The following is a 27,343-nucleotide window of genomic DNA, read 5'->3' on the forward strand; positions in this document are numbered from 1 at the left end:
TAATCGTTAGAGAAATGCAATCAAAACTACAATGAGATATCATCTCACACCGGTCAGAATGGCCATCATCAAAAAATCTACAAACAATAAATGCTGGACAGGGTGTGGAGAAAAGGGAACCCTCTTGCACTGTTGGTGGGAATGTAAATTGATACAGCTACTATGGAGAACAGTGGAGGTTTTAAGAAACTAAAAATAGAACTACCATACCACCCAGCAATCCCACTACTGGGCATACACCCTGAGAAAACCATAATTCAAAAAGAGTCATGTACCAAAATGTTCATTGCAGCTCTATTTACAAGAGCCAGGACATGGAAGCAACCTAAGTGTCCATCAACAGATGAATGGATAAAGAAGATGTGCCACATATATACAATGGAATATTACTCAGCCATAAAAAGAAATGAAATTGAGCTATTTGTAGTGAGGTGGATGGACCTAGAGTCTGTCATACAGAGTGAAGTAAGTCAGAAAGAGAAAAACAAATACCGTATGCTAACACATATACATGGAATCTAAAAAAAAATTTAAAATGGTCGTGAAGAACCTAGGGGCAAGATGGGAATAAAGACACAGACCTACTAGAGAATGGACTTGAGGATACGGGGAGGGGGAAGGGTAAGCTGGGACAAAGTGAGAGAGTGGCATGGACATATATACACTACCAAACGTAAAATAGATAGCTAGTGGGAAGCGGTCGCATAGCACAGGGAGATCAGCTCGGTGCTTTGTGACCACCTAGAGGGGTGGGATAGGGAGGGTGGGAGGGAGGGAGATGCAAGAGGGAAGAGATATGGGGACATATGTATATGTATAACTGATTCACTTTGTTATAAAGCGGAAACTAACACACCATTGTAAAACAATTATACTCCAATAAAGATGTTAAAAAAAAAAGAGAGAACAGAATGAACATAACTATGGCACACCCATATGCAGCCACCAAACAAAATGAGGAAAAAAAAAAAATAGATGTGTGGAGTTGCATGAAAAGCACTGTCAAACAGGAACAGATGCTTAACTTTCCCTAGGTTATGTTTGTATGGGCAAGTGTTATTAATATAAATATTTCAGGAATTACATGAATTGCCTAGAAATTTGTCAATGTCCTTGCAGTCCGTATGTCCCAGTACTGCTTTGCCTGATATTAAACAAGGACAACATAATGTTACCAATATGCCAGTTATTATTTTAAAATGTAGTATGCCACAGAAACAACCAAGTTTCCTTGTCAACTGAGTAATTTTTAAATGAACTCTCATAAGGTCTTCAGCCACAGCCATTTAAGTCTTTTGTCATCCACAAATAGTTATTGCTTTATTCTGATGCTTTCCTGAAAGCTCTTGCAATCAGCTACAAGCCAGAAAGTTTGTCTTCAACAAAAGGAACTGTCTGTGACTAGGTCCATGTTGTCATTTTCTTAGACAGTTTTACTCACACTTCAATTCACGTCGCGTTTATTTTTTTCACGTAAGATTATATCGTACCCATTTCCCTTCACTGTCTGTAAACTTTTTAAAGGCTACTGCAGGGCTTCCCTGGTGGTGCAGTGGTTGGGAGTCTGCCTGCCAATGCAGGGGACACGGGTTCGAGCCCTGGTCCAGGAGGATCCTACATGCGGAGCGACTGGGCTCGTGAGCCACAACTACTGAGCCTGCGCGTCTGGAGCCCGTGCTCCGCAATGGGAGAGGCCGCAATGGTGAGAGGCTCACGCACCACGATGAAGAGTGGCCCCCGCTTGCCACAACTAGAGAAAGCCCTCGCACAGAAACGAAGACCCAACACAGCCAAAAATAAATAAATAAATTTAAAGGCTACTGCATAGCTGTCCAGTGAATACTCACAAGTTTAGCCATCCCTCTCTTAAGGGAGATTTGGGGTTTTTTAATTTGTCTGTTTACTTGGATATTTTCTGTTCGTTCATTTTTAGTATTATGATTAAGCTTAGGGAAAAGTCTTGAACGTGTATCTTTTTATAGATTTAGGATTATTTCCTCAGACTTGCTACAGTTGAGGTCAAAGAATATGAGCACTTAATGGATTCTGGTAACCATTTCTGGACTGTATTCCAGAAATACAACCTTCATAGCTGTCAGAAACCGAGGACTAGTTGCCAAGCTTCTTGCCTAGAACCGAGCATCTTAATTACAACACATATTTATAACTTAGTAGGCAACAGCGGGGAGAAAAACATCTTGGGTTTTAACGTGCATTTCAGTTTTATGGAAGCTGAATATTTTCCCACACTTATTATGAATAATTTTTTGTATAGTTAGTTTTGGGATTTACTTATGTTTCTCTTTTCTCTAAAAATATTTTATGTAGACTGAAATCAGCACTCAATAAAAAAAGACAAGTCTTTTTCCACACGGAGTTGGAGACATAATATATAAAGAGCTGAAATAACTCCCTAGGCCCAAGATGGAGCCACTCCTGCCCAGGGTGGGGATGGGGGCGTGCCAGGTCAGCAAACCAAAACTTGGGTCACTTTCGTGTCCTCGTAAATGCAACACGACCAGAAATGCAGTCGATCCTTCAGTCAATCCCCAACCACCAACCCAACCCTGGACCTTCTCACCCCAAACAAGGGTGACTGCAGGACCCCAGCCAATCAGGTATTTTCTCTTTCTTGTTCTTTATTCTTTATCCTATAAAAGCTTCCTGCTTTCTCGCCCATTTTGCAGTTCTCTGAAAAGAGACTGTCTACTTCATGAAGTGTTAAATAAAGTTTGTTTATATCACCTAAATTGTCCTCTTTAATCATTTTAAGAGTATATATATACTGTTATATACATATGTGTTTGTGTGTGTATGTATATATACATATACAAACATACACACTGGAGATACATACCTATGTAGATCCACAACTGTACACTAATCATTTTTTAACCTTCGTATACTAAATGATGCTTTTCTAGAAATATCTAATTTCCTAAAGTTGATTCAAAAGAAATAGAAAATCTGAATATGTGAGTAACCTTGAAGGGAAATGGAACATCGTCAAACATGAACCTGAAGTCGGAACCAGCGTCCAAGGTGACTGTCCCCGGTCTTCCACTGAGTGAGCCCACGTGCTCCTGGAAGTCTGAAAACACCCAAAGCCAGAGCACTATGCAGTGGAGAAAAGGCTTGCAACCCCGTAATGAAATTAACCGGCTTCACGCTGGGCTTAGAATTAATATGTTTTCCCTTGTTGCCACGTGCAAAGACTGATTTTTAGCAATTGCCTCTTCAGTTGCTTCGCTTGCTTGGATTAAATTTGCTCCGTGATATTTTAAGAGTCGTCAAAACCCCTGTGTAAACAGACACAGAACTCACAGTGACCCCAGTGCAATGGGTGCAGCCCGCCAACAGCCAATTTAATCAAGGGGAAATTCAGAGTATTCATCGCAAGCAATTGATTTTCAAGAGAAAAGTCAGCAGGATCAAACAGCCTGTTGGAATGAAAACCCTCTGAATCACCCTTACCACCGTATTTTCTAGCAACTAACTCCTGACTCCATATAGTGTAAGAGCCAAATTACTATAATTATCCTGCAACACAAGTGCCATATCAACATTATTTTAAACATGGATTTTTTGCATAATCTTTCATTATTATCATTCAGTCTCCCATTTGGAAATATAAAACAACAACAAAGTGCGATCTACCCCCAAAAGAAGAAAGGTCACCAGAGAGAACAAATAAAAGGGCTATTTACATGTAAATGTACTAAGAGAGGTGTGTTTTACAGTCAAATACACTCTTGAAATTCATTAAATGCCTTCTCCCCTGCTTCATAAATATGGGCAAAAGACACATCGCCTACTGAGAAAATAATCCCAGTACATAACGATCATAACGAATATAAATAATGCCACTTTTCTTTCAAAGACCTCCAGGTCCTATATACAAATGCATTTGTATTTCGACCACTGAGAAACGAATCTGCTTGGTGGCGATCGCAGCAGAATCATCACTTCACCAGTGGCTCCCAGTCATCCTGCGCTCTGCGTAATAACGGAGTCTTCAGAGGGTATCCTCATGCGTTGCTGCTGTTTTTAAAGATTTCAAAAGGGCTTGGAAACCAGTATCTGAATGAAGGTGGAAAATCAGCACTAGGTTTTATTAAATAATCAAAAGGCTTCCGGGGCAATGACCCTGACAAGACTGGTTGCAAGTCTGGATGGCCTTCTTCCTGGTATGTTACCAGCCCAGGGGTTCCACCCAGGGAACCCATGCAAGAGTTTATAATGTGGATGAAGTAAAAATTCGTATTCTAAGGCAAGTCATGGAAAATTTAAACATAAACATTTTTCTCTGCCCCTTGTTCTCCTCTCTCCCCCTGTGCTGTGTATCGACATTATGCATGGACCAGACCTCCCCACTGGCGGAAGTACCTGCTCAACCATAAACAGCAACATTCTCCCCGCACCCACAAGACAGCTCCTTAAAAGGTAACATTCCTGGGCTTCCCTGGTGGCACAGTGGTTGAGAATCTGCCTGCTAATGCAGGGGACACGGGTTCGAGCCCTGGTCTGGGAAGATCCCACATGCCGCGGAGCAACTAGGCCCGTGAGCCACAACTACTGAGCCTGCGCGTCTGGAGCCTGTGCTCCGCAACAAGAGAGGCTGCGAGAGTGAGAGGCCCACACACCGCGACGAAGAGTGGCCCCCACTTGCCGCAACTAGAGAAAGCCCTCGCACAGAAACGAAGACCCAACACAGCCATAAATAAATAAATAAATAAATAAATAAAAATTAAAAAAAAAAGGTAACATTCCTTCTTGACCTTGTAAGTGATCACAATGACCCACCACTTTGTACAAACTATCTACATCATTTAATGTACAGCCCTCTGTCTCAAAAACCTATGTAACTGTGCTTTGACCTCTAAGGGGTAAAACAGTTCTCAGAGCTTTCTGAGAGGTTGTTCCTGGGTTATAATCCTCAATTTGGCTCCAATAAAATTTCCCGTTTCTTTCTTAGATTGACTGATTAATTTTTCGTCGACACCACCAACCTTGGAGATAATCATGTCAGCCTGGGCATAAGTCTGGAATTATTCATTTGTTTTGTCAACATCTTTAACAAAGCCTTAGAACTCACATAGTTACTTCTAGAAAACCAAAGTTGGCAAGAGTGGCTAAAGTTTTAGAAGAACGCAATTTTGTTACCTTCATATACTAAAAAGACATTCGGTGGTTAAAAAAAAAAAGATGAAATTTAAATTGTGACAAATATGAGTCAGTATATCAGGCTTTCATGAACATTAAGTAGAAGGGACCTTGTTGCCATGATCGGCATTATTACCATACAGCCTTGACCACAGGGCTCCAGAGAACCGCTGACACTGGATTCTAGGTGTTACACATTGAATCGTGTCCCCACAAAACTCGTGTTTAACTCCTAACCCCTGATACCTCAGAATGTGACTATATTTGGAGAAAGGGCCTTTAAAGAGATAAAGTAATATGAGGTCAGATGGCTGGGCCCTTAAGCCAATGTGACTGGTGTCCTTATAAGAAGAGGAGGTTAGGACACAGACAGGAACAAAAGGGAAAACCACGTGAAGACACAAGGAAAAGAATCTACAAGCCATGGAGAGAGACCTCAGAAGAAACCAACCTTGCTGACACCTTGATCTCAGATTTCTATATTTCCAAAGCTGTGAGAAAATGAATTTCTGTTGTTTAAGCGCCATGGTCTGTGGTACTCTGCTAAAACAGCCCGAGCAAACATATACAGAGTCCTAGTGGGTCACTAGTTCAATAAATACAGAACGTACCAGGTGGTAAATACATGGTCTGAGACACAGAATGCAAACCTCTTGGCAGAAATACTGCTATGCTCTGTAGATGAATGTTTCATCCACATTTGGAATCCAAGTTAAAAGAAGAATAAACTAAAACAGAAAGCCACCCAGGCATATACAATCTAACCTTAGGAAGAGAGGCTAGAAGACCTGGGCTATCACCATCCGATAAATCAGACTAGGTTTAGCCATTGTTTCTTAGCCCTGCCATCTTTGTTCCAGACATTTTCTCGCCCTGCAGAGGAGAGACCCTGAGGTAAGAAGCAAGTGTAAGTTCCATGAAAGAAATTTAAACAAGACACAAAGAAACATTTCCTGACAGCAAGAGTGATTTTCTTTCATTTAAAAGGCAACATTGCCATGTTTTTGGATGGAGATGTTATGAAAATTATATTTCAAAGGGCCTTTTAACTGTAGAGTAAGGGACTTGCCTGGTGGCGCAGTGGTTAAGAATCCACCTGCCAATGCAGGGGACATGGGTTCGAGCCCTGGTCCGGGAAGATCCCACATGCCACAGAGCAACAAAACCCGTGCGCCACAACTACTGAGCCTGCGCTCTAGAGCCCACGAGCCACCACTACTGAGCCCGTGCACCTAGAGCCTGCACTCTGCAACAAGAGAAGTCACCGCAATGAGAAGCCCTCGCACTGCAACAAAGAGTAGCCCCCACTCGTCGCAACTAGAGAAAGCCCACGTGCAGCAACAAAGACCCAAGCAGCCAAGAATAAATAAATAAATAAATTTTAAAAAATAATAAAATAAAATAAAGGTAGAGTAAGCAGCACTTTTCCTGGGTGGGTTGGTTATAAGGGGCTGCCTTGGATATTCTTCGGGACGCCCACGATTCTGTTGTATGAAATTGTATTTCTCCCTGCCAAGGGCACGTCGAGGTCACAGAGACTCTGTGTGGTGGGCCCTGTGTACGTACTGAGATTCACCTTTCAGGGCTCTTTCAAAACCGAGACTCCCACTCCCCAGGTCACACCAGCCAACGTGACAAACAAAAGTTTTGTCTTCCACTTGTTTTCAGTTTTTTAATTTTAACTGGTAAATGTTTCGATGCCAATACAGCTGTGGAAATGCAGGCTGTGCCCTATTTTGCCTTCTGCGTCATCAAGAAAATTGCCAGCTCATTCTGGTTCCAAAGTCTTTATTGTGATGATGCAGTCAACAAAAGACAGCCTGATTTGCAGTCCCTGGGCAGGGCCAGTGGTGGAGCCAACTGGAAAAAAAAATATTGTCTTGAGCCATTGTATTGTCGCTGAAGGAAAATATTCATAAACTGCCAGCACACGGTCGCCGCTGCGTGTTCACTAAGCTTTCAGACTCTTGCCATTTGAGGGATCTTAGATTTCATTTAGTACAATCTCCTACACAAGCAGAAAGCCCTTTCCTGAGCAGCTATGACTCTTTATGAATTCTTCCAGTATTTGGGGAACTTGCTACTTCTAAACTAGGTACTCCACTTAATAAAAAATAAACTTTTACTAGATTTTCCTTATACTGGGACAAAATCTGCATCCTTATGAGGCAGGAGATAGATGGGCCCCAGGTTGAGCAGCTGGAGTTTGTCCCCTGTGGACAGATACTCCAAGATGAGGAGAAAGAGAAGAGCTGAGTCCTGCCCAGATAAGAGATAAAAGACCACATATTCCTCATTCTCGAGGTCAAGGAGACCTCTCCGACTACACATGCACAGAAAGGCTCCTTGGAGGTCAAAAGGGGAGTGATATCAACCTACCCATAGTCCTCTCCACTAGAATCCATCTTGACTAAGAGATGCGCACGCACACATGGGAGAACCCTGAGATAAACCAAATATGGACTCAGAACCAGGCAAAGCAAGATGATTGGCCAAAGGAAACCCAGAAGAAATGCCCCATGTAAGTGATTTAAACTACCACCCTCTGTCTCAGTCCGCCCGTGTGCCTATTCACACGTACTCTCTTTCCTCCTAATAAACACTTTGTTTTACTACTTTCTGACTGCGTGGGAATTCATTTCTGCAAAGCCGAAGGGGCAGGGCCTTGTCACTGGATATTGGTCTACTGGCTAGGATTCAGCGCTCTCACTGCTGTGGCCCAACCTTGATTCCCAGTCAGGGAACTGAAATCCTGCTTCAAGCCGCTGCAGGCCGAGGCCACCCAAGATCACTTTGACTTTGTTCACATTGGTTCCAGTTTAGTCCCAAGGTTTAATAGATAAAAACCCAAATGTACAAGTGTGTGTAATAATTTGTATATGAAGAATAGGTGACTAAAAAAATGGGATCATGTAAAAATTATTCAAGTAAAATGCAAAGTGAATGTGTATGGTTACACTTTTTAGATCCAATGGAAACTTCTGATATGGCTGAAATGATGAGATAGCAAGTCAATCACAATGTGTGCAGTAGCTAAAGAAGGGGGACCACTGTGTGAGCTCAGGAATGTCAAGCCATGACATTGTTATTCTGCTTGGAAGGGTGGAGGTTCATGTGAAATTGCAAGTCTCACGGCTTGTGGGAAAAGAGCAGACCTTGAGTCCAGGATTTGAGAACAAGAGTTCATTTGGGAGGTGACTCCAGGAAGCACAGTAGGGAAGTGAGGAAGAGAGAATGGGAAAGGAAGGCAGCTAACAAAACACATGTCATCACACGGATCACTAGCTGGAGGTGATACTGGAGGAACGTTGAGAAACAGCAAAAAACTTGTGTCTCAGAGCTATCCCACCCGAGGGGTGAGGGAGCTGGGGTATTTATACCCCGACTCCTGTCAGTTGTGTGTAAATAAATGTTTTCACAGCTGGTGGGAAAAGACTAGACCAGCAGTGCCTTGGGGTGTGTTCTCTCAGAGGTACAGTCTGTCAAGGATTCAAGCACAACTGTTTACCTGGGAGTTGGTGGAGAAAGTAGCAGTAGGGGTGCAGGGACAAGAAATAGGGAAGCAGAGGCTGCTCCTGGGGTGTCAATGTCCTGGCACTTCCAGCCTGCCTCTGGAGCAGGGCAGAGTGGCCTCACACAGTTCTGGCAAATCCCACAGACACAGAGGTGGATATTCCAGAAGATGGAAGTTGTCCAAAGCACTCACGTGCACGCACATATACATAGACGTCACCTAGAACTCCTAAAAGTGATAACTCATTAAATAACTCATTGAAATGAAAAAATTGATCATGTATTTGTGTAGCAGACCCACCATTGGAGTTTTCAATCACAGCCATCCTAGATAAGAAGTCACCTTGCCAAGCTGAAGCCTCAGTTGGGTTCTGGGTCAGCCCCTGTTGAGCTGTAACACCTTTTGGGAGTGTGGGCAGGTGTCACCTTTCCTAGCTCTCCTACATCAAGTTATGAGGATAAAATGAGATGATATACATGAAAATCCTTTGAAAAGTTAAAAGCATAAACAAAATTGAAGGCATAGGGCATAATGGTGTGTGCCCATTGAAACAAGCATTTTAGTTCACATTTTAGAGAAATTATATTTCCTTTAACTTGAGACTTTCATCAGAAAAGAAAATGGACAGCAGATCATAGGACATTTCAGATTTTCTCTGGAGCCTCATTCTTTGCTGCTGTTGATGGGAAGATCGCAGCAAAATGTGCTGATGACTCTTTTCTTAGATATAATGAGCTGCTGACGATTTGAGAATCCATCCCTGAGTTATTTGGAAGTCTACAATAGTGCTCCCTAGTGACAACTTCATAATCATCTTTGCATCAGTGAACATAAACCTGGATTTTCAAAAATAAACAAGGCACACAAAATAACAAGAGAAGTTTTCCTATCTCCTTTACTTACCATCCTGTTCTAGATCAACTAATTTTAAGTAAAAATATTAAAGATGGTAGAGAGAAGTAGGACTTCTTTCAGCTTCCATATCTCTGGGGCTTTTTGCTAGACAGAGGTACTAGATAGATTATGTGTGTTTTGAAGTCCAGGGTTCAGCCTAAATTTTGAATTTTGTTCCTGCCCATAAAGTTTCTAAGATAGGAACTTCCGAGTCATTCTATGTAACCTCAGAGCCACTCAGAAACACACTGGAAAGGACTATATCTTTTCAATTTATTTTTAATAATGACAACAGTCACAGGCAGAGGAAAAACGACTTCAATTTTTTCAGAACTTACTCTGTGTTTGGCACAGAGCTAAGGACATCATGTAGATTCTAACGTTTAATCTTCCCAACAACTCTCTGGGTTCGATACTATTTTTATCTCCATCTTAGACATGAGAAAACTGAGCCATAAAACTTACTTAATGCTGCCTTCGAGAAGAATTTATATTGTATTGATACATTCGAAAGTGACAATGATAACTTTTTGTTCAGGACTGTCTCATGCTGAAAAGTCCTTCAGAACTCTCCTGCGTCTCTGCTGAGAAGCAAGGGCAAGCCAGCCTTCACCATTAGACAATAAAGACCTCAAAGCTCTCTTTCGGGAAGAGCGCCGTCATCAGTACAAAAGGGAACCACCTCTCCAGCTTCAGCTCTGCAAGCTCTTTGTAACGACTGTGAACATTCAGACGAGCTGCCTGCACTTGGTTTCCCGTCCAGTGGATAAGATCTGCCAAACCCACACCTGCCGTTGTTCAGATCAACAAGTCCTCTGCTTGTCAATCATGCCCCCAACATGCTCCTCTTCCTGTTTTTTTGAACAGTCTTGGTATAATCTCTCAGACACAAGAAAGTAGAGCAATTCAAAACGCCCCGATTTTAACCTGGCAAGACTCAACTAGGTGAAAGGCCAACCACAAAGTGATAATAATGACCACTCGAAATGATGGTCCATGCTGACTGAGCGCTAACTTTGCCCGAGACACTGAATAAAGCCCTGGATGTGAGTGGTCTCGGCGAGACCCCACGTGGGAGGTATTACTACTATTCCTATTCTATGAATGAGGAAACCCAGGTTTGGAGAAGTGAATTTACACACTCTCCTTGCATCTGCTTGATTTAAGAACCGAAACACTTAACCTCAAAGATACTCATGGATGCAGGAAAACCTCATTAAATTAAAATACCCAAGTTTGAGATGACCTAGTTTCACTTGGTGAAAATCCTAATACAGACATTATTTTAGAATCAGTGCAAGTATTGACTACTTGCAATAGACCTGTATTACATAATAATTTGTTGAAGACATAAACACAGAAACTCTAACTGCTGGGATTAAAACTTAAAGGCATATATGAAAAAGAATATATATGTATATATATACACATATATGTATAACTGAATCACTTTGCTGTACACCTGAAACTAACACAACATTGTAAATCAACTATATATTTCAATTTTAAAGAAATTTTAAAAAGACAAAAACTTAATATAATTTCTCGAGTTCTTTTTTTTTTTTTTTTTTAGAAATTGGTTAGGTATCAAGGGGAGGTAGAAAGGAACTTGATTAGATACCAAGGGTGGGGGAATTCTTTTTTTTTTTTAGACACCAATTGTACTTGAACATTTGTTATTTTATTTTATTTTTAATTAATTAATTTGCTTTTGGCTGTGTTGGGTCTTCGTTTCTGTGCGAGGGCTTTCTCTAGTTGCGGCAAGCGGGGGCCACTCTTCATCGCGGTGCGCGGGCCTCTCACTATCGCGGCCTCTCTTTTTGCGGAGCACAGGCTCCAGACGCGCAGGCTCAGTAGTTGTGGCTCACGGGCCTAGTTGCTCCGCGGCATGTGGGATCTTCCCAGACCAGGGCTCGAACCCGTGTCCCCTGCATTAGCAGGCAGACTCTCAACCACTGCGCCACCAGGGAAGCCCAATTTCTCGAGTTCCTGACTTGAAAAATTCACTCATCATATTCAGGTTTTGTGTTGTACGTGTGTGTCTGAGTAAAATCCTGAAATGCTATCAATTATTTCCCCACAGCTTACCTCTGACAATGAACATCTGAAGGTAGATGTTCTGAATTCAGGAAAGCTGCAGTGGCAAGGCCGCAGCGCACCCCTGACTCCCTGTGCTCACAGATACATGCACAAGGATGAGATGGACCAGGAACTACTCCTGAAAGGGGACTGGAGACAGAGCTATAGTAGGTGCCACCTAGTTCCAGCACGTAGCCAAGAGCACAGCACAGCATGTAAAGCTTGAATTCCTGACACGCTCCTGTGATGGCCACTGTACCTGAACTTCCTTGAACGCTTAGCTCTTGGGGTGGCTCCAGGACGTCGTCGGGATGCGGGGTGCAGAGTCCGTGGAAGGGCCCCAAGTCAAAGCACTCATGCAGGAGCTGCATGTTCACTCTCGAGCACACGCTCATGAACCCGACAGCTACACCATCCACCTGAAATGTCCAAAACATCGCATGACTGTCCGACCTCAGGTGAATGCTCATCATGAAACTCCCAGGAGCCCCAGCCCATGGGCACCCGGAGATGTCTGAGGGAGGGAGCAGCCCTAGTGTCCAGAGCAATGCACGGCATACAGGACAGGCTCAAAAAACGATGCCGTGGACGACCACTGTGGGCAATCCCAGAGGTGGGTATATAACTTAGGGAGGCCACCAGGGTGTTCTTTAGGGAAAACTCTTTGGAACTTTGCCTAGACAATGCCCGTGCCTGCCCCATACCCTTTTATTTCCCCACTGCAAGCCCAGCCCTCCCATCCACTCTCCTCCCCTCCACCATGCGGTTCTCAGGAAGACTGGCCATTGTTCTAGTAGCCATCTGGTTGACCCCCGGTTCAGAGAAAATTCATGGTCGTTCACTCCTCATCAGGTAGGAACTCTTCGATTTTCTTAAACTCATTTATTTGTTTGATTGGATGGTCTCATGGGGAGGAGATGTGAGGAAGGAGGTTTGGTGGGAAGCTTTGAGTGAAATAAACTCATTGCACCTGTTCACCAGGTGTGTTTGACCTACAACTGCATCACCTCCCAGCATCCTACCTGATTCTGAACCTCTTGCAATGGCCCTCATCATTTTAGGCCTTTGATGAGGAACACATAAGTGGCAAGATGAGGGTGACAGTGTGACATAATAAGAAATATTTGGTCTTCATCCCTCACTCCTGGCACAAAGCTCCTAAAACACTTGTAATTTCCTGAGAGGAGCATCTTTTGTTTTTCATAATTAAGCCCCTTTCAATCACACCTGAGTTTACACTAAAGAGGTGACTTTCGGAGCATGGGAGCTAGTTACCAGAGGAATCAACCTTGTGATTAGAGGGTTGGAACTTTCAGCCCCGTCCCCTCGACCTCTGGGAAAGGGAAGGGGGCTGGAGATTGAGTTCAACCACCAGTGGCCAATGATTTAATCAGTCGTTAATGGAACCACCAGAGAAACCCCTAAATGATGGGGCTCGGGATCTTCGGGCTGGTGAACACACTGAGGTGCTGGGCGGCGGTGAGCCCAGAGAGGGCATGGAAGCTCCCCACCCCCTCCTCCCCACCTCCCCCCACTCACTTCTTCCATTTGGGCTGTTCCTGAATTGTATCCTTTACAATCAATCGATGGTGGCAAGTAAAGTGTTCTCCTGAGTTCTGGGAGCCTTTTCCAGCAGATTGTCACACCCGAGGAGGGGGTCATGGGAAACCCTGATTTATAGTCGGTCAGTTGAAAGTACAGGTGACAACCTGGGTCTTGTGACTGACATCTGACAGGGGCAGGGGACAGTCTTGTGGGCCTGAGTCCTTAAACTGTAGGGCCTGTGCTAAGTCTGGGCAGTGTCAGAAGTGCATCAAACTGTAGGACACCCGGCTGGTGTCTAGGAAGCTGGAGAGTTGGCTGGTATGGGAAAAATGCAACACATTTGGGGTCATAAGTATTGCGAGTAGAGGAAACAACTTATCTTTTTGTGAGTAACTAGCTGAGCTAGTACCTATTACTGGTACTGAAATATTATAAATTAACAACGAATTTTAATTCTATCAAATTTTAATACCACATTGAGAGATGACTGTGATTGAAATTCTTTATTATGTTCCATCGGTAATTCTGTATTTCATTCTTCTCTGCAAGGAAAGCATTTAGAATTTTAAAAGAGGCGAGAGAGAATGCAGAGTTCTTAGGTTAACTAATCTTATTTGGTGGTAATTATTTTGCGATATGTACATAAATCAAAATGTTAGGTTGGACACCTTAAACTTGAAATGTTATGTGTCAATTATATCTCAATAAAACTGGGAAAAAAGGAAAATAAATAAATTTCACATAAATAATTCCTTTGATCATTATGTGACTTTTAAGCAAATTCTGGTGACTGATTTGACTCTGACAGCTCTTATAAGAAACCAGCATTTACTGGGCGGGTGCGATCCCACCAGAATTCAGACTTTATTTCTCTAGACAGCCATTCCAACCAGGAAGCAGAATGCAACAGGACTTCCCTGGTGGCGCAGTGGTTAAAAAATCCGCCTGCCAATGCAGGGGACATGGGTTCAATCCCTGGTCCGGGAAGATCCCACATGCCGCGAAGCAACTAAGCTCATGTGCCACAACTACTGAGCCTGCGCTCTAGAACCCGCGAGCGACAACTACTGAGCCTGTATGCCACAACTACTGAAGCCTGCGCGCCTAGAGCCTGTGTTCTGCAACAAGAGAAGCCACGACAATGAGAAGCCCGCGCACCACAACAAAGAGTAGCCCCCGCTCGTCGCAACTAGAGAAAGCCCACGTGCAGCAATGAAGACCCAACACAGCCAAAAATAAATAATAAATTTAAAAAAACAAACAAACTCAACAATCGTCAGCATTCCCTGTTCCTAAGAATGCAGCATCATTCCATAAATGCCCAGTCAGAGAAAATGGTTAATACTTTAACTTCCTAAAGTAGAGAAAGAAGCTACAACACTCCTTTAAACAACAGAGAAAAAAATTAGGTATTAAACTGTTTGTTCTCAAATGTTCTCTTCTGGTTTAAAACCACTTGTTCTCAAAGATGTGTTTGAAAAGTAAAGACTCCCTGTACTTTCTCCCAAATACTGGAATACAAAAAGAATTTTTAAAAATTAATTTTTTCCATGCATATTCTTTTCTTTACATGCTCCCCAAAATACTAGCTGTAAAAGGCTGGATTTACACAGCTGTTTTATAAAGCCATCGACACTTTAATAGAAGTCCAAAATACACATTTTAATTTTTTCCCAAATAACAAGTGATTGTTTGTCTTGTTTGCACGCGTGAACAAAGGCTGCATAGCCACAGTTGTCTGGCTTCTCTGTAATTTTAGGCCCAAGACTCAGCAGACGCTGATTAACCAATCCCTCTACCATATGTGCAGAGAGAGCCGGCCAGCCTCCCTCTCGGCAGGGAAAATTGGCATCCATCTTGGTTCACATGGAGATGTCCTTCTCATCTAGAGCCACGCTGGCACGATGCAACTTCCATGGCCTGAAATACCTTTTGCTGGCTTCATGGCGAGCTGCATGTGCATGATAAGAATGTATTATTTATAAGACTGCTGTTAGTAATGAGCTATTACACTAATGGCTCGTCATGTTTGGAATTTGATTTCAAATGGCATGGATCACACATTCTGATGAAAATGAGAAAAACACGTTTCACCATTAGGAACAAAGATTTCACGTTCTCCAATTCTGCAACCTGTTATATTCCCATCTTTCATCTCAGGACTGTGACAATTCACAAAAGTGAAGAATGACGGACTCAACAGAGCGAGGACGTATTGTGGCAGTGTCTGCTTTTTCTTTCGGGTTTCTTTGGGATGACTGCTCTGATTTGAGAAGCACTGTTCTTAAATATGAATTTGTGGGAGTATTCAAATGCATCTTTGTGTGTGTGTGTGTTTTCTGGAAAAATAAATTGATTTGATGGACTTTTTTTTCTTACGTGTACAGTGAAAAGGCACTGATTGCTGGCTGCTGTCTGTCTTCCAGGTAACCAATACTTTCCACCACAAAGGTGCCTTTAATTATCTCACACTGGAGAGCAAACTGGGAGTTTGTTGTTGTCCTTGGTTTTCCCTGAGGATCCATATGATGACGCATAAAGCTCAGATCGCTATAAACCACGTGTGCAGTGGCCGCGCCTTCACAAGCAGGTCCATTTATAGGCCCGTGTGCACTGCATCGTTCATGATTCCATCTAAAAAGCCCTACGTCACCCACCCCTTCTGGGTACCCTCATTGTGACCACTGCCAGCTCTGATCCTTCCTGCCTGATGTCAAAGGCATGGCTGGGCTGGCAGGCTCTGCCCCAGTGCCTCCTCGGACCGCTACTGCCCACGTCACGGATGCTGCCAAGGCAGACGCTCTGCCCATCTGTCTCTAGGAGCTGCCCTTGGCCTCCAACCGCCCTGCCCTGAAATCTCAGTTTGGAGTAAACACCAGATGTCAAGGTCAGCCAGGATAAAGTTATGAAAAGCAACTTGCAGCAAAGTGATGACTCAGAACTCCTTCAAAGTTGCGATTAAGTCAAAGAAAGTGCTCGCAGTTAAAAACCTTTAGTCGAGGGTCCCCCAGTGGTGCAGACATGGCTCTCAGGGCATCCACACCCATGGCCTGTGACCCATGGACGGGTTTGGGAAGGGACAGGCTTGGTGTACTATGTCCCGTTATCTCTGGTCACCTAAAAGTATAGTGTGCTGGTTAATGCCTAATCGGCATTGTAGGGAAAAGCTTATTTGTCACATTTGCCAATTTCTGTGGTGTAAATATTCCCGTTGCAGCCCATTGTAAGCTCTTGGTGTGATGTCACTGAGTAGAGAATTGGGAGAAGATGCGCAGTAGCCGTAGCCACAGTATTTCCACTCTGCAGAGACCACAGATATAAATGACCCCAAGAGGACAAATAAGAGTAAAACAATTACAAAGTAATGAATTTTGAGGATTTATGAATTTTGTTTTTAGTATAATTTACTACACTGTTAGTTGATATAACTTAATTTTTGACAATGGCTGTGTTTAAGAAGCAGCTTGCCAAGTTCCTAAAGATTTAGCAACTGGCTCTCGTGAGCCAGGGTGAGCGAGCTCCAGCACACTGCTGCCAAAAGGCAGGTCTGAGGAAGCCCAGATGGTTGGGAGGAGGGTCCTGGCAGGTAGGTGGTAGGGTGGTGACTGCACTGATCTTGAACCCAAAAAGGCTTAAGACACCTGATAGGGCTTGGTGAAGACCAGAGTTTCACTCCCAGATCCTAGGCTGGTTTGCTCACTGTTGACAGGTCCTGCTCCTGCCCTTCCATTTAAGGTTGAGGCCCGTGGTCACATCTCCATGGGACATGCAATCTCTGATGTCTGAGGCAGCATGGCCTCTCAGAGATCAGCCTGGACTCCATTTGTGTCTTTGGAGACACCAAAGGATCCCTGCGGGGTTGGAACTGCAATTTTCAGCCTACAACTTTCCTCTGATATTTACACACGCTGAAAGTTTGTAACACATGACACGAGAGGGAAGGAACTGAGGGAAGAGGTCACTGCAGCTGCTCTTCACAAGAACTAACTCAAGAGATTTGGGTTCAAACTCGTACCTTAAAACCAAAGAATTAAAAGCCTTCTCCAGAGTGAGGTCAGCATCATGGTGGTATAAGACATCCCGTATTTTTGTCCCCTGCTCAACAGCAAATATTCGGCATCCATCCTTGAACAAAAGTGCCTTTGAAGGAGATGTGGGATCCAGCACCATCCACCAAAGGGCCTGGGAGGAGTCTTGCCCGCCTTTGCATCAGGAAATAGGCAGACAGACCTCGGTCACAGCTGTGGACCCTGCAGAGGCCGCTGAACTGGCTCTAACCTCTCTCAGCCTCAGTCCAGGAGCCCCTGAGAATAGTGACTCAGACGATCACTCATGGATGAGAGAGCCTTTGATGAAGTTCAGGTTTCCCGAGGAGAAGTTTCAGCTCCATTGGAGCAAAAAAAATACCAGTTTGGATGCCCTGGAGTGGGTAAGACAAACAGTCTGCCTTTCCCCACAACACCCATCCTCCAAGACAGCACAGCTTAGGGCCAAGATTTATCCCCCTAATTTATCCCGTGGTGGGTAAGGGAGACTGTGTAAGTGAGCACCTGGCTTCCCTAGCTATGCAGGATGCTGCCAGAGGGGCTCATTTCTCTCTTGCCAGATCCAGAGTACTAAATTGGGAGCTCACGACTGGGGGGGTGGAAGGAGTCTGGGACAGCAGCAGGTAGGACCCCCCAGAGGACATTAACAGGCATCATGGATTCTATCAAGAAGCCCACCCACGAGCTACTGGGAATATTTCACCCGTGGATCCTGCCAGCCTGCCCACGAGCACCCCCAGTGCTCCACATGCCTTACGCACACACCAGCCCACCTTGTGGCAGCTCCCCGTGTATACTCCTAATGGTGCCGTGAGCAGACTTTGGCAGATGGCTAAGGAGCATATGGAGAAAGTCGGCCCAATCTGTGGGCCAGGAAGAGACCACAAATTTGAGCTGTAGTGCCACCTTTGGGAATATAGAAGCACTCGACCTGGTGCTTTGCAGGGTCCAGAGAAGACATAGAAGCTTAAGAATTCTGCCACAAGAGAGAGCAAGAAGCATGGAGCAGGCATACCCATAGAAGGTCTGAGGAAGCCTCAGAATCTCTAGCAGAGCTGAGAGAAGTTATTTCTCCTCCAAAGACCAGAGGAGGTGACTGCTATTCAAATGTGAAGACAGCAAAACTCAACGATCATGAAAAATCAAGGAAGTATGACACCACCAAAGGGTCACAATAATCTTCTGGTAACTGAACCCAAAGACAAGAGTAAATGGTAAATCTCTAATTTACCAGATAAAGAATTCAAAATAGCTGTGTTAAGGAGACTCAGTGAGCTATAAGAAAACAAAGACAATTCAACAAAATCAGGAAAACAACACACAAACAAAATGAGAAGTTGAACAAAGAGAGCGAAACCATAAAAAGAACCAACCAGAAATTCTGGAGCTGAAGAATCAACAAATGACATGCAAATGCAACAGAGAGCATCAACAGCAGACTTGATCAATCAGAAGAAAGACTCAATGAGATTGAATACGGGAACTTTAAAAGTATCAAGTCAGAGGAGAACATAGTAAAAAGAATGAAAAGGGTCACAGGATGGTATCCTATGATTTATAGGATACCATCCAAAGGACCAATTTGGGAATCACCAGAGTTCCAAAATGAGAAGAGAGGGAGAAGGGGGCAGAGAGTTTATTTAAAGAGATAATGGCCAAGAACACCCCAAATCTGGTGAGAGATATAGATATACAAGTTCATGAAGCTCATTGGTCACCAAATAAAATCAACTTAAAGAGATCCTCTCAAAGACACATTATAATAAAACTCAAAAATCAAAGACAAGAGGAGAATCTTAAAAGCAGTGGGAGAAAAAAATCTTGGGACTTACAAGGTAACCCCTCATAACACTGTCAGCAGATTTCTCAACAGAAACCTTACAGGCCAGGAGTTAGCAGGATGATATATTCAAAGTGCTGAGAGAAAAAAAACTGCTAACCAAGAATACTTTACTCAGCAAAGCTGTCCTTCAGAAATTAAGGAGAAAGACTTTCTGAGACAGACAAAAGCTGAGGAAATTCATCATGACTAGACCTGCCCTACAAGAAATGCTTAAAGGAGTTCTTCAAGATGAAGTGAAAGGATGCTAATTAATAACATGAAAATATCTAAAAATATATAACACAATAGTAAAGGTAAGTATATAGTCAAGTTCAGGATATGCTAAAACTTTAATATGGTGAAGCATTAACCATGTAACTCTAATGTAGGTATTAAAGGACAAGAATTTTAATATTTTAATAACTATAGCTACAATAATTTATTAATGAATATGTAATATAAAAAGAGATAAATTGTTACATTAAAAACATAACAGGGGAAGTAAAAGGGTAAAATTTTTGTGTGCAATTGAAATTAAGTCTTTAGTGTAAAATAGACTGTTATATCTGTAAGATGTTTTATGTAAGCCTCAATGGTAACCACACAGCAAACATCTACAGTAGATTCACAAAAGATAAAGAAAAAGGAATCAAAGCATCTCATTACAGAAAATCATCAATTCATAAAGGAAGGCAGCAAGAAAGGAATAAAGGAACAAGGGTACTACAAAACAGCCAGAACACAATAAGATGGCATTAGTAAGTCCTTACCTATAATTACTCTAAATGTAAATGAATTTTATTCTCCAATCAAAATATACAGAGTGGCTAGATGGATAAAAAGCAAGACCCAACAATACACTGCCTACAAGAGACTCACTTCAGCTTTAAGGACACATATAGGTTTGAAGTGAAGAGATGGAAAAAATATTCCACGCAAGTGGAAACGAAAAGAGAACAGGGGTAGCTATGCTTATATCAGACAAAACAGACTAAGCCAAAAACACTAACAAGAGACAAAGAAGGTTATTATATAATGATAAAGCGGTCAATTCATCAAGAAGATATAACAATCATAAATATATATACAGTCAATATTGGAGCACCTAAATATATTAAGCAAATACTAACAGATATAAAGGGAGAAATAGACAACAGTACAATAATAGCAGGGGACTTCAATACCTTATTGCAACGATGGATAGACCACCCAGAGAGAAAATGAACAAGAAAATGTTAGACTTGATTCATACTTTAGATAAAATCAACCTAACAGACGTGTACAGAACATCCCATTCAACAGCAGCAGAGTACACATTCTTCTGAAGAACACATGGAACACTTTCCATGATACATCATATGATAGATCACAAAATGAGTCTTAGCAAATTTAAGAAGATTTAAATCATACCAAGTATTTTTCCCAACTACAGTGGTATTAAACTAGAAATCAGTAACAGGAGGAAAGTTGAAAAAGTCACAGTATGTGGAAATTTTAAATTACACTCCTGAAAGACCAAGAGGTCAAAGAAGAAACCAAAAGGGAAATCAAAAAATATCTTGAAACAAGCAAAAATGGAAATACAATAAACCAATTGTGGGATGCTGCAAAAGCAGTTCTAAGAGGTAAGTTTATAGTGGTAAATGCCTACATTGAGAAAAAAGAAAGATCTCAATAAACAACCTAACTGTATGCCTCAAAGATCTAGAAAAAGAAGAACAAATTAAGCCCAAAGTTAGCAAAAGGAAGAAAATAACAAAGATCAGAGCAGAAATAAATGAAATAGAGACCAGAAAAATAATAGAAAAGATAAGCAAAACTAAGAGCTGTTTTTTTAAAAGGTAAACAAAATTGACAACCTGTTAGCTAGACTAACTAAGAAAAAGAGAGAAGACTGAAATAAAATCAGAAAGGAAAGAGTAGACATTATAACTGATTCCATAAATACAAAGGGTAAAAGATTACTAACAAAAATTATATACCAACAAATTGCATAACCTAGAAGAAACAGATAAATTCCTAGAAACAGACAAGCTACCTAGACTGAATTATGAAGAAATAGAAAATATGAACAGACCAATAACAAGTAAGGAGATTGAATCAGTAATCAACAACTTCCCAATAAAGAAAAGCCCAGGATCAGATGGTTTCACTGGTGAATTCTAATGAACATTTAAGGAAGAATTAATGCCAATCCTTCTTGAACTCCTCCAGAAAATTAAGGAGGAGGGAACACTCCTATCTCATTTTATAAGGCAAGCATTACCCTGATATCAAAGCTAAATAAGAACATTACAAGAAAAGAAAACTACAGATAAATATCCCTGATAAATACAGATGCAAAAATTCTCAACAAAATATTGATATTAGCAAACTGGATGCAACAGCACATTAAAAGGATCATACACCATGATCAAGCAGTACTTATCCCTGGGATGCAAGGAGGTTTGATACATGCGAATCAATAAATGTGATACACCACATTAATAGAGTGAAAGATTAAAATCATATGATCATCTCAATAGATGTAGAAAAAGGATTTGACAAAATATAACATCCTTTCATGATTAAAATGCTCAACAAATTGGGTATAGAAGAAACATACTTCAACGTAACAAAGGCCAATAATAACAAGCCCACAGTTATCATCATACTCAATGGTGCAAGACTGAAAGTTTTTCCTCTAATCAGGAACAAGATGAGGGTGCTCACTCTCACCATTCCTCTTCACCAAAGTACTGGAATCCTAGCCAGAGAAATCAGGCAAGGAAAAGAAATAAACTGCATCCAAATCGGAAAAGAACAAGCAAAATTGTCTTTGTTTGTAGATGATATGATCTTACATACAGAAAATCCTAGAGACTCTACCCAAACACTGTTAAAACTAATCAACAAATTCAGTAAGGTTGTAGGACGCAAAATCAACACACAGAAATCAGTTGCATTTCTATACACTAGAAATACAATCTCTGAAAAAGAAATACTGAAAACAGTCCCATTCACAATAGCATCAAAAACAATAAAATACCTAGGAATAAATTTAACTAAGGAGGTGAAAGATCTGTACACTGAAAACTACAAGACTTTGATGAAAGAAAATGAAGAAGACAGAAATAGAAAAATACCCCGTGTTCATGGACCATAAGAATTATATGCTGTCAAAATGTCCATATTGCCCAAAGCCATCCAGAGATTCAATTAATCCCTATCAAAATTCCAAAGGCATTTTCATGGAAACAGAAAACAAAAAAATCATAAAATTTGTATGGAACAACAAGAGGCCCCCAAAAGCCAAAGCAACATTGAGAAAGAAAAACAAAGCCAGAGGCATCACACTTCTGATTTCAAGCAATATTACAAAGCTATGGTAATCAAAACAGTACATGGGGGCTTCCCTGGTGACTCAGTGGTTGAGAATACGCCTGCCAATTCAGGGGACACGGGTTCGAGCCCTGGTCTGGGAAGAGCCCACATGCCGCGGAGCAACTAAGCCCATGAGCCACAACTACTGAGCCTGCGCTCTAGAGCCCGCGAGCCACAACTTCTGAGCCCGCGTGCCACAACTACTGAAGCCCATGCGCCGAGAGCCCATGCTCCGCAACAAGAGAATCCACCACAATGAGAAGCCTGCACACTGCAATGAAGAGTAGCCCCCACTCACCGCAACTAGAGAAAGCCTGCACGCAGCAATGAAGACCCAACGCAGCCAAAAATAAATAAATTAAAAATAAATTAAAAAACAAACAAACAGTACGCTACTGGCATCATAGACACATAGGCCAATGTAACAGAATAGAGAGTCCAGAAATAAACTCCCACATTTACAGTCAACTAAAATTTGACAAGGGAGCCAAGAAGACTCAATGGAGAAAGGGTAGTCTCTTCAATAAATGGTGCTGGGAAAATGAGAAAATCGTATGGTGAAGAATGAAATTGTACCCTTATCTTATGCCACTGACAAAAATGAACTGGAAATGGATTAAAGACTTAAACATAAGACCTGAAACTATAAAAGTCCTAGAAGAAAACATAGGGGAAAGCTTCTTGACATTAGTCTTGGCAACAATTTTTTTGATATAACACCAAAAGCACAAGCAACAAAAGAAAAAATTAGTGAGACTGTATCAAACAAAAAAACTTCTACACAGCAAAAGACACAAAATGAAAAGGCAACCTACAGAATGGGAGAAAATATTCACAAATCATATATCTGATAAGAGGTTAATATCCAAAATATACAAAGAACCCATACAACTCAGTAGCAAAAAACCACACAACCCAATTTTAAAATGGGCAGAGGAACTAAATAGACATTTTTCCAAGAAGACATCCAAATGGCCAACAGGTACATGAAAAGATGCTCAATATCACTAATCATCAGGGAAATGCAAATCAAAATCAGATTATCACCTCACACCTGTTAGAATGGCTACCATCAAAAGACAAGAAAGGGACTTCCCTGGTGGTTCAGTGGTTAAGACTCTGAGCTCCCAATGCAGGGGGTGCAGGTTCGATCCCTGGTTGGGGAACTAAGGTCCCACGTGGTGCACAGTGCGGCCAAAAAAAAAAAAAAAAAATACCCACCAAAGACAAGAGATAACAAGTGTTAGCAAGGATGAAGGGAACTCTTGTGCACTGTTGGTGGGGATGTAAATTAGTGCAGACACTATGGAAAACAACACGGAGGTTCCTCAAAAAATTGAAAATAGAACTACCATATGATTCAGCAATTCCACTTCTGGGTATATATCCAAAGGAAATGAAAACAGGGTATTGAAAAGATCTCCGTACTCCCATGTTTACTGCAGTATTATACACAATAGGCAAGATATGGAAACAACCTAAGTGGTCATCAACAGATGAACGGATAAAGAAGATGTGGTATGTATGTATGTATGTACATATGTAGGTATACATATATATGTGCACATATATGTAATGGATATTATTCAGCCATGAGAAAGAAGGAAATCCTGCTATTTGTGACAACAAGGATGGATCCTGAGGACATTATATTAAGTGAAATAAGTCAGACAGAGAAAAACAAATACTGTATGATACTGCTTTTATGTGGAATCTAAAAAAGTTGAACTCAAAAAAACAGAGAGTTGAATGGTGGCTATGAGGGGTTAGGTACAGGGCAAAGGGGAGGTGTTGATCAAAGGATACAAATTTCCAGTTATAAGATGAATACGTTCTGGGGATCTAATGTACAGCATGTTGATTATTGCTAATAATACTCTATGATATACCTGGAAGTTGTTAAGATAGTAGACCTTAAATGTTTTCACCACAAAAGAAAATGGTAATTATGTGACATGATGGAGGTGTTAGCTAATGCTATGGTGGTGATCATTTTGCAATATATAAGTGTATCAAGCTAACACATTGTACACCTTAATCTTATACAACATTATATGTCAATTATATCTCAATAAAGCTGTAAAAATAAATAAATAAAGGTCTTCTCCAAAAAACAAAGACCTGACAAAACTGAATAGGTACAGTTGGATCATTAAAAGCCCTTATTTGGGTCTGTATGAATCATTTTAATTATCAGTAGTTTTTGTCTCATCGTGTAAGACATGGCTTTTCAAAATGGTGCTGCTGGGCCCAAATATTTCCTGACCCTTCCTTCTGTCACCAGCCTGGAGCTAAAGGTCAAATGACAATATTTGAAAGCAAGTCCTTAAAAGACAATGCAAAAACCTAAACATGAAAGAATAAAAATTAAGTATTTCAACGTAGAAGAAACAGCTGTCATGGACTAGTATATCAGAATCTAATTTTCAGGGCCAGGTCTCACCTTAAGAAACTAACGCCCATGTATATCTAAATTAATCCTGTTCCTCACCCGATGTGTTCTCCATCATGTAGATAAATGTTTTACCACCTGGGCTGCACATTGGAATTACGTGGGGAGCTTTTTAAATATACTGATGTGCTCTACCCCAAAAGATTGCTTTCATTGGTCTCAGTGCTTCCTGGCATCAGAAATTTTTTCTGAGATAGAATTCACCTCCTGAAACCGAGGGTAATCATCAGTTAAATCCATCACACCTGGAGCCCACCATCATGCTCAAGCTCGCTTTAACTGTTGCTACCAAAGACTTGCACATCCTCCAAGGGGCACATAGCCCAAACGATAAGATGTTTGCCTGAGTTGTTTTCCAGGAACTTGGAGTCAGCTGCATCTAGTTTGAGCTGGAGCCTGTTAAGACTGGGCATCTGGAAGGACCTCGTAAAACCTGAAAACCTAAAGCGGGAACCCTGGGGAGGTGGGTGATGGCACAGCTGGGAGGCGGGCCGGGCACACCACCTAGGAAGAGGAAGGGAAGCAGCTCCCAGGACGCTCAGCAAACCAGGACCAGAGCTGCTCACTTCTCATCCCTCTCCGTCAGCGGGCCCCCGGGTGGGTTATCACGCACCTCACACACGACGGCATGATTCTCTTCATCTTGGGCCTCTATGAGTTCAGCCAGGAAGTATTCGCCATAAGTCTCCTTCAGGATGGTGTCCTGGTGCAGGAATATTGGCACGAGGTCGTCGTGATCTTCCACCCTGTTTACCGGAAAGGCTTAAATTCAGTGCTGGTTCCTCTGTTTGCTCCTGCGACCCTGTTCTAAATGCCAGGGATAGAGCCACACGCCCAGGAAATGAACTTACATTCTAATGGGGGGAACAGACAACAAAAATGTAACAAACAAATCACCTGGAACATTTCAAAGAGTGGTAAGTTGCTTTGGGATGGAGAGTGACGGGGTCAGGGAGTGACACTTGAGTGAGACCTGAGTGAAGAGACGGGGAGGAAGCTGTGTCGAGACTTGGAGGTGGGATGTCCCAGGCAGAGGGGACACGCTCGGCCCGGCTGGACGTGGACTGCAGGGCAGTATCGCTCACGAGCCAAAGGACAGCAAGGTGGGCACAGCACCTCCCAAAAGTGCTCCAAGGAGCACTGCTTCTATGATACTGCTCCCAGCAGCCCTTCCTCCCCTTAGAAGAAATCCCCTGTCTAAAAACACTTTTCCGCTATAGGGTCCCTCATAGATCGTCACAGTTATAAAGACTCTGGGAATTACTAAGATAAAGAATATTTAAGCTTGTTTATGCATTCCTCCCAACGGGCCCATGGTACCCTTTACTCCTAAAACGTCTCTCTACTTCCATGGAGGGGGAGATGCTGGCTTGAAGGTAACGAAGGTCTGCTCACCATCCTGGGCATGTCTGCCTCAAGCCTCCTTCTCACGACCTCTACCGTGACCTCGACCACCAGTGTGGGTGGGGAGAGGAGGACCCAAGAACCAGGTTTACAGCAGCACGAGGATGCTGGTCCTTGGCCTCCATTTTGCTGCCATATTCCACATTCCTTTCTTCTTTTTAGCAGATTATTAAGTCTTGATTAAGTCTACTCTATTTTACCTGTCTAGGATGTTCTTATATATTTTCCTGGTCCTTTTCTTTTAAAATGTTCCATATTTGTATTATTTTTTTCTAGTGTAACTGATTTGGCTACTACCTTTATCCTCCCTCCCCCTTATTTCATTACTCTGCCATCTTCATCATCCCACTTCATCTTCTAATATGTTCTCTTTGATGTTAATAGCAGCTCCATCTAATGAGTGACAAAGACTCCATGACCAGACCCTAGCCTAGTACACCCTGAGCCTCTTTTCCACTAGGCCTGAAAAGACATGAACAAACACTAACAGTTCCTAACAGCTCAAGGCCACATCCCTAGAATGACCTGAGACCCCCTTAAAGTGCCTGCCTGAGAAAGCTCAGGGCTGCCAGAAGAAGTTCCTGTTTGTTCCAGCTGACACCTGAGGATAAGGCCCCATCTCCCAGCCTCTGTGAGGGGGTCAGAAGCCTAATTTCCATCAGGGTTAGTGAGTGACTCAGATGGGTCTCACAGGGACCAACCCCGCCTTCCCACTTTTTGTAATTTGTCACTTGCCTGACTCTACTGAGACCCTGCTCACTCCCCTCCCAGCTCCCTCATTTTCTCTTTATTTTATTTAATTTTATTTATTTATCTATGTTTTATTTTCCCTCCTTTTCTCTTCAAAAGGACCAGTCACCATGGAGCAACTAAGCCCGTGAGCCACAACTACTGAGCCCGCATGCCACAACTACTGAAGCCCGCACACCACAACTACTGAAGCCTGTGTGCTGCAACAGAGTAGCCCCCACTCGACGCAACTAGAGAAAGCCGGCGTGCAGCAACAAAGACCCAATGCAGCCAAAAAAAAAAAAAATTTAAATTAAAAAAAAAAAAAAGGC

The 27,343-nt window shown here is 42.2% G+C and overlaps 1 protein-coding gene across 7 annotated transcripts in view; it reads right to left on the reverse strand.

Annotated features, from left to right (window-relative positions):
- Positions 1 to 27,343, reverse strand: part of CFAP61 (cilia and flagella associated protein 61) — a 256,494-nt gene that overhangs the window by 203,320 nt on the left and 25,831 nt on the right. For all 7 annotated transcript variants that reach the window (XM_059898316.1, XM_059898315.1, XM_059898314.1 and 4 more), the window contains exons 7-8: positions 25,492 to 25,624; positions 11,910 to 12,069 (exon numbers count right to left, since the gene is read on the reverse strand). In XM_059898316.1, the coding sequence (XP_059754299.1) occupies positions 11,910 to 12,069; positions 25,492 to 25,624 (293 nt within the window). The remainder of the gene's footprint in view (positions 1 to 11,909; positions 12,070 to 25,491; positions 25,625 to 27,343) is intronic.

This window comes from Balaenoptera ricei, chromosome 15 (genome assembly GCF_028023285.1).
Source record: "Balaenoptera ricei isolate mBalRic1 chromosome 15, mBalRic1.hap2, whole genome shotgun sequence".
Classification (NCBI taxonomy): domain Eukaryota; kingdom Metazoa; phylum Chordata; class Mammalia; order Artiodactyla; family Balaenopteridae; genus Balaenoptera; species Balaenoptera ricei.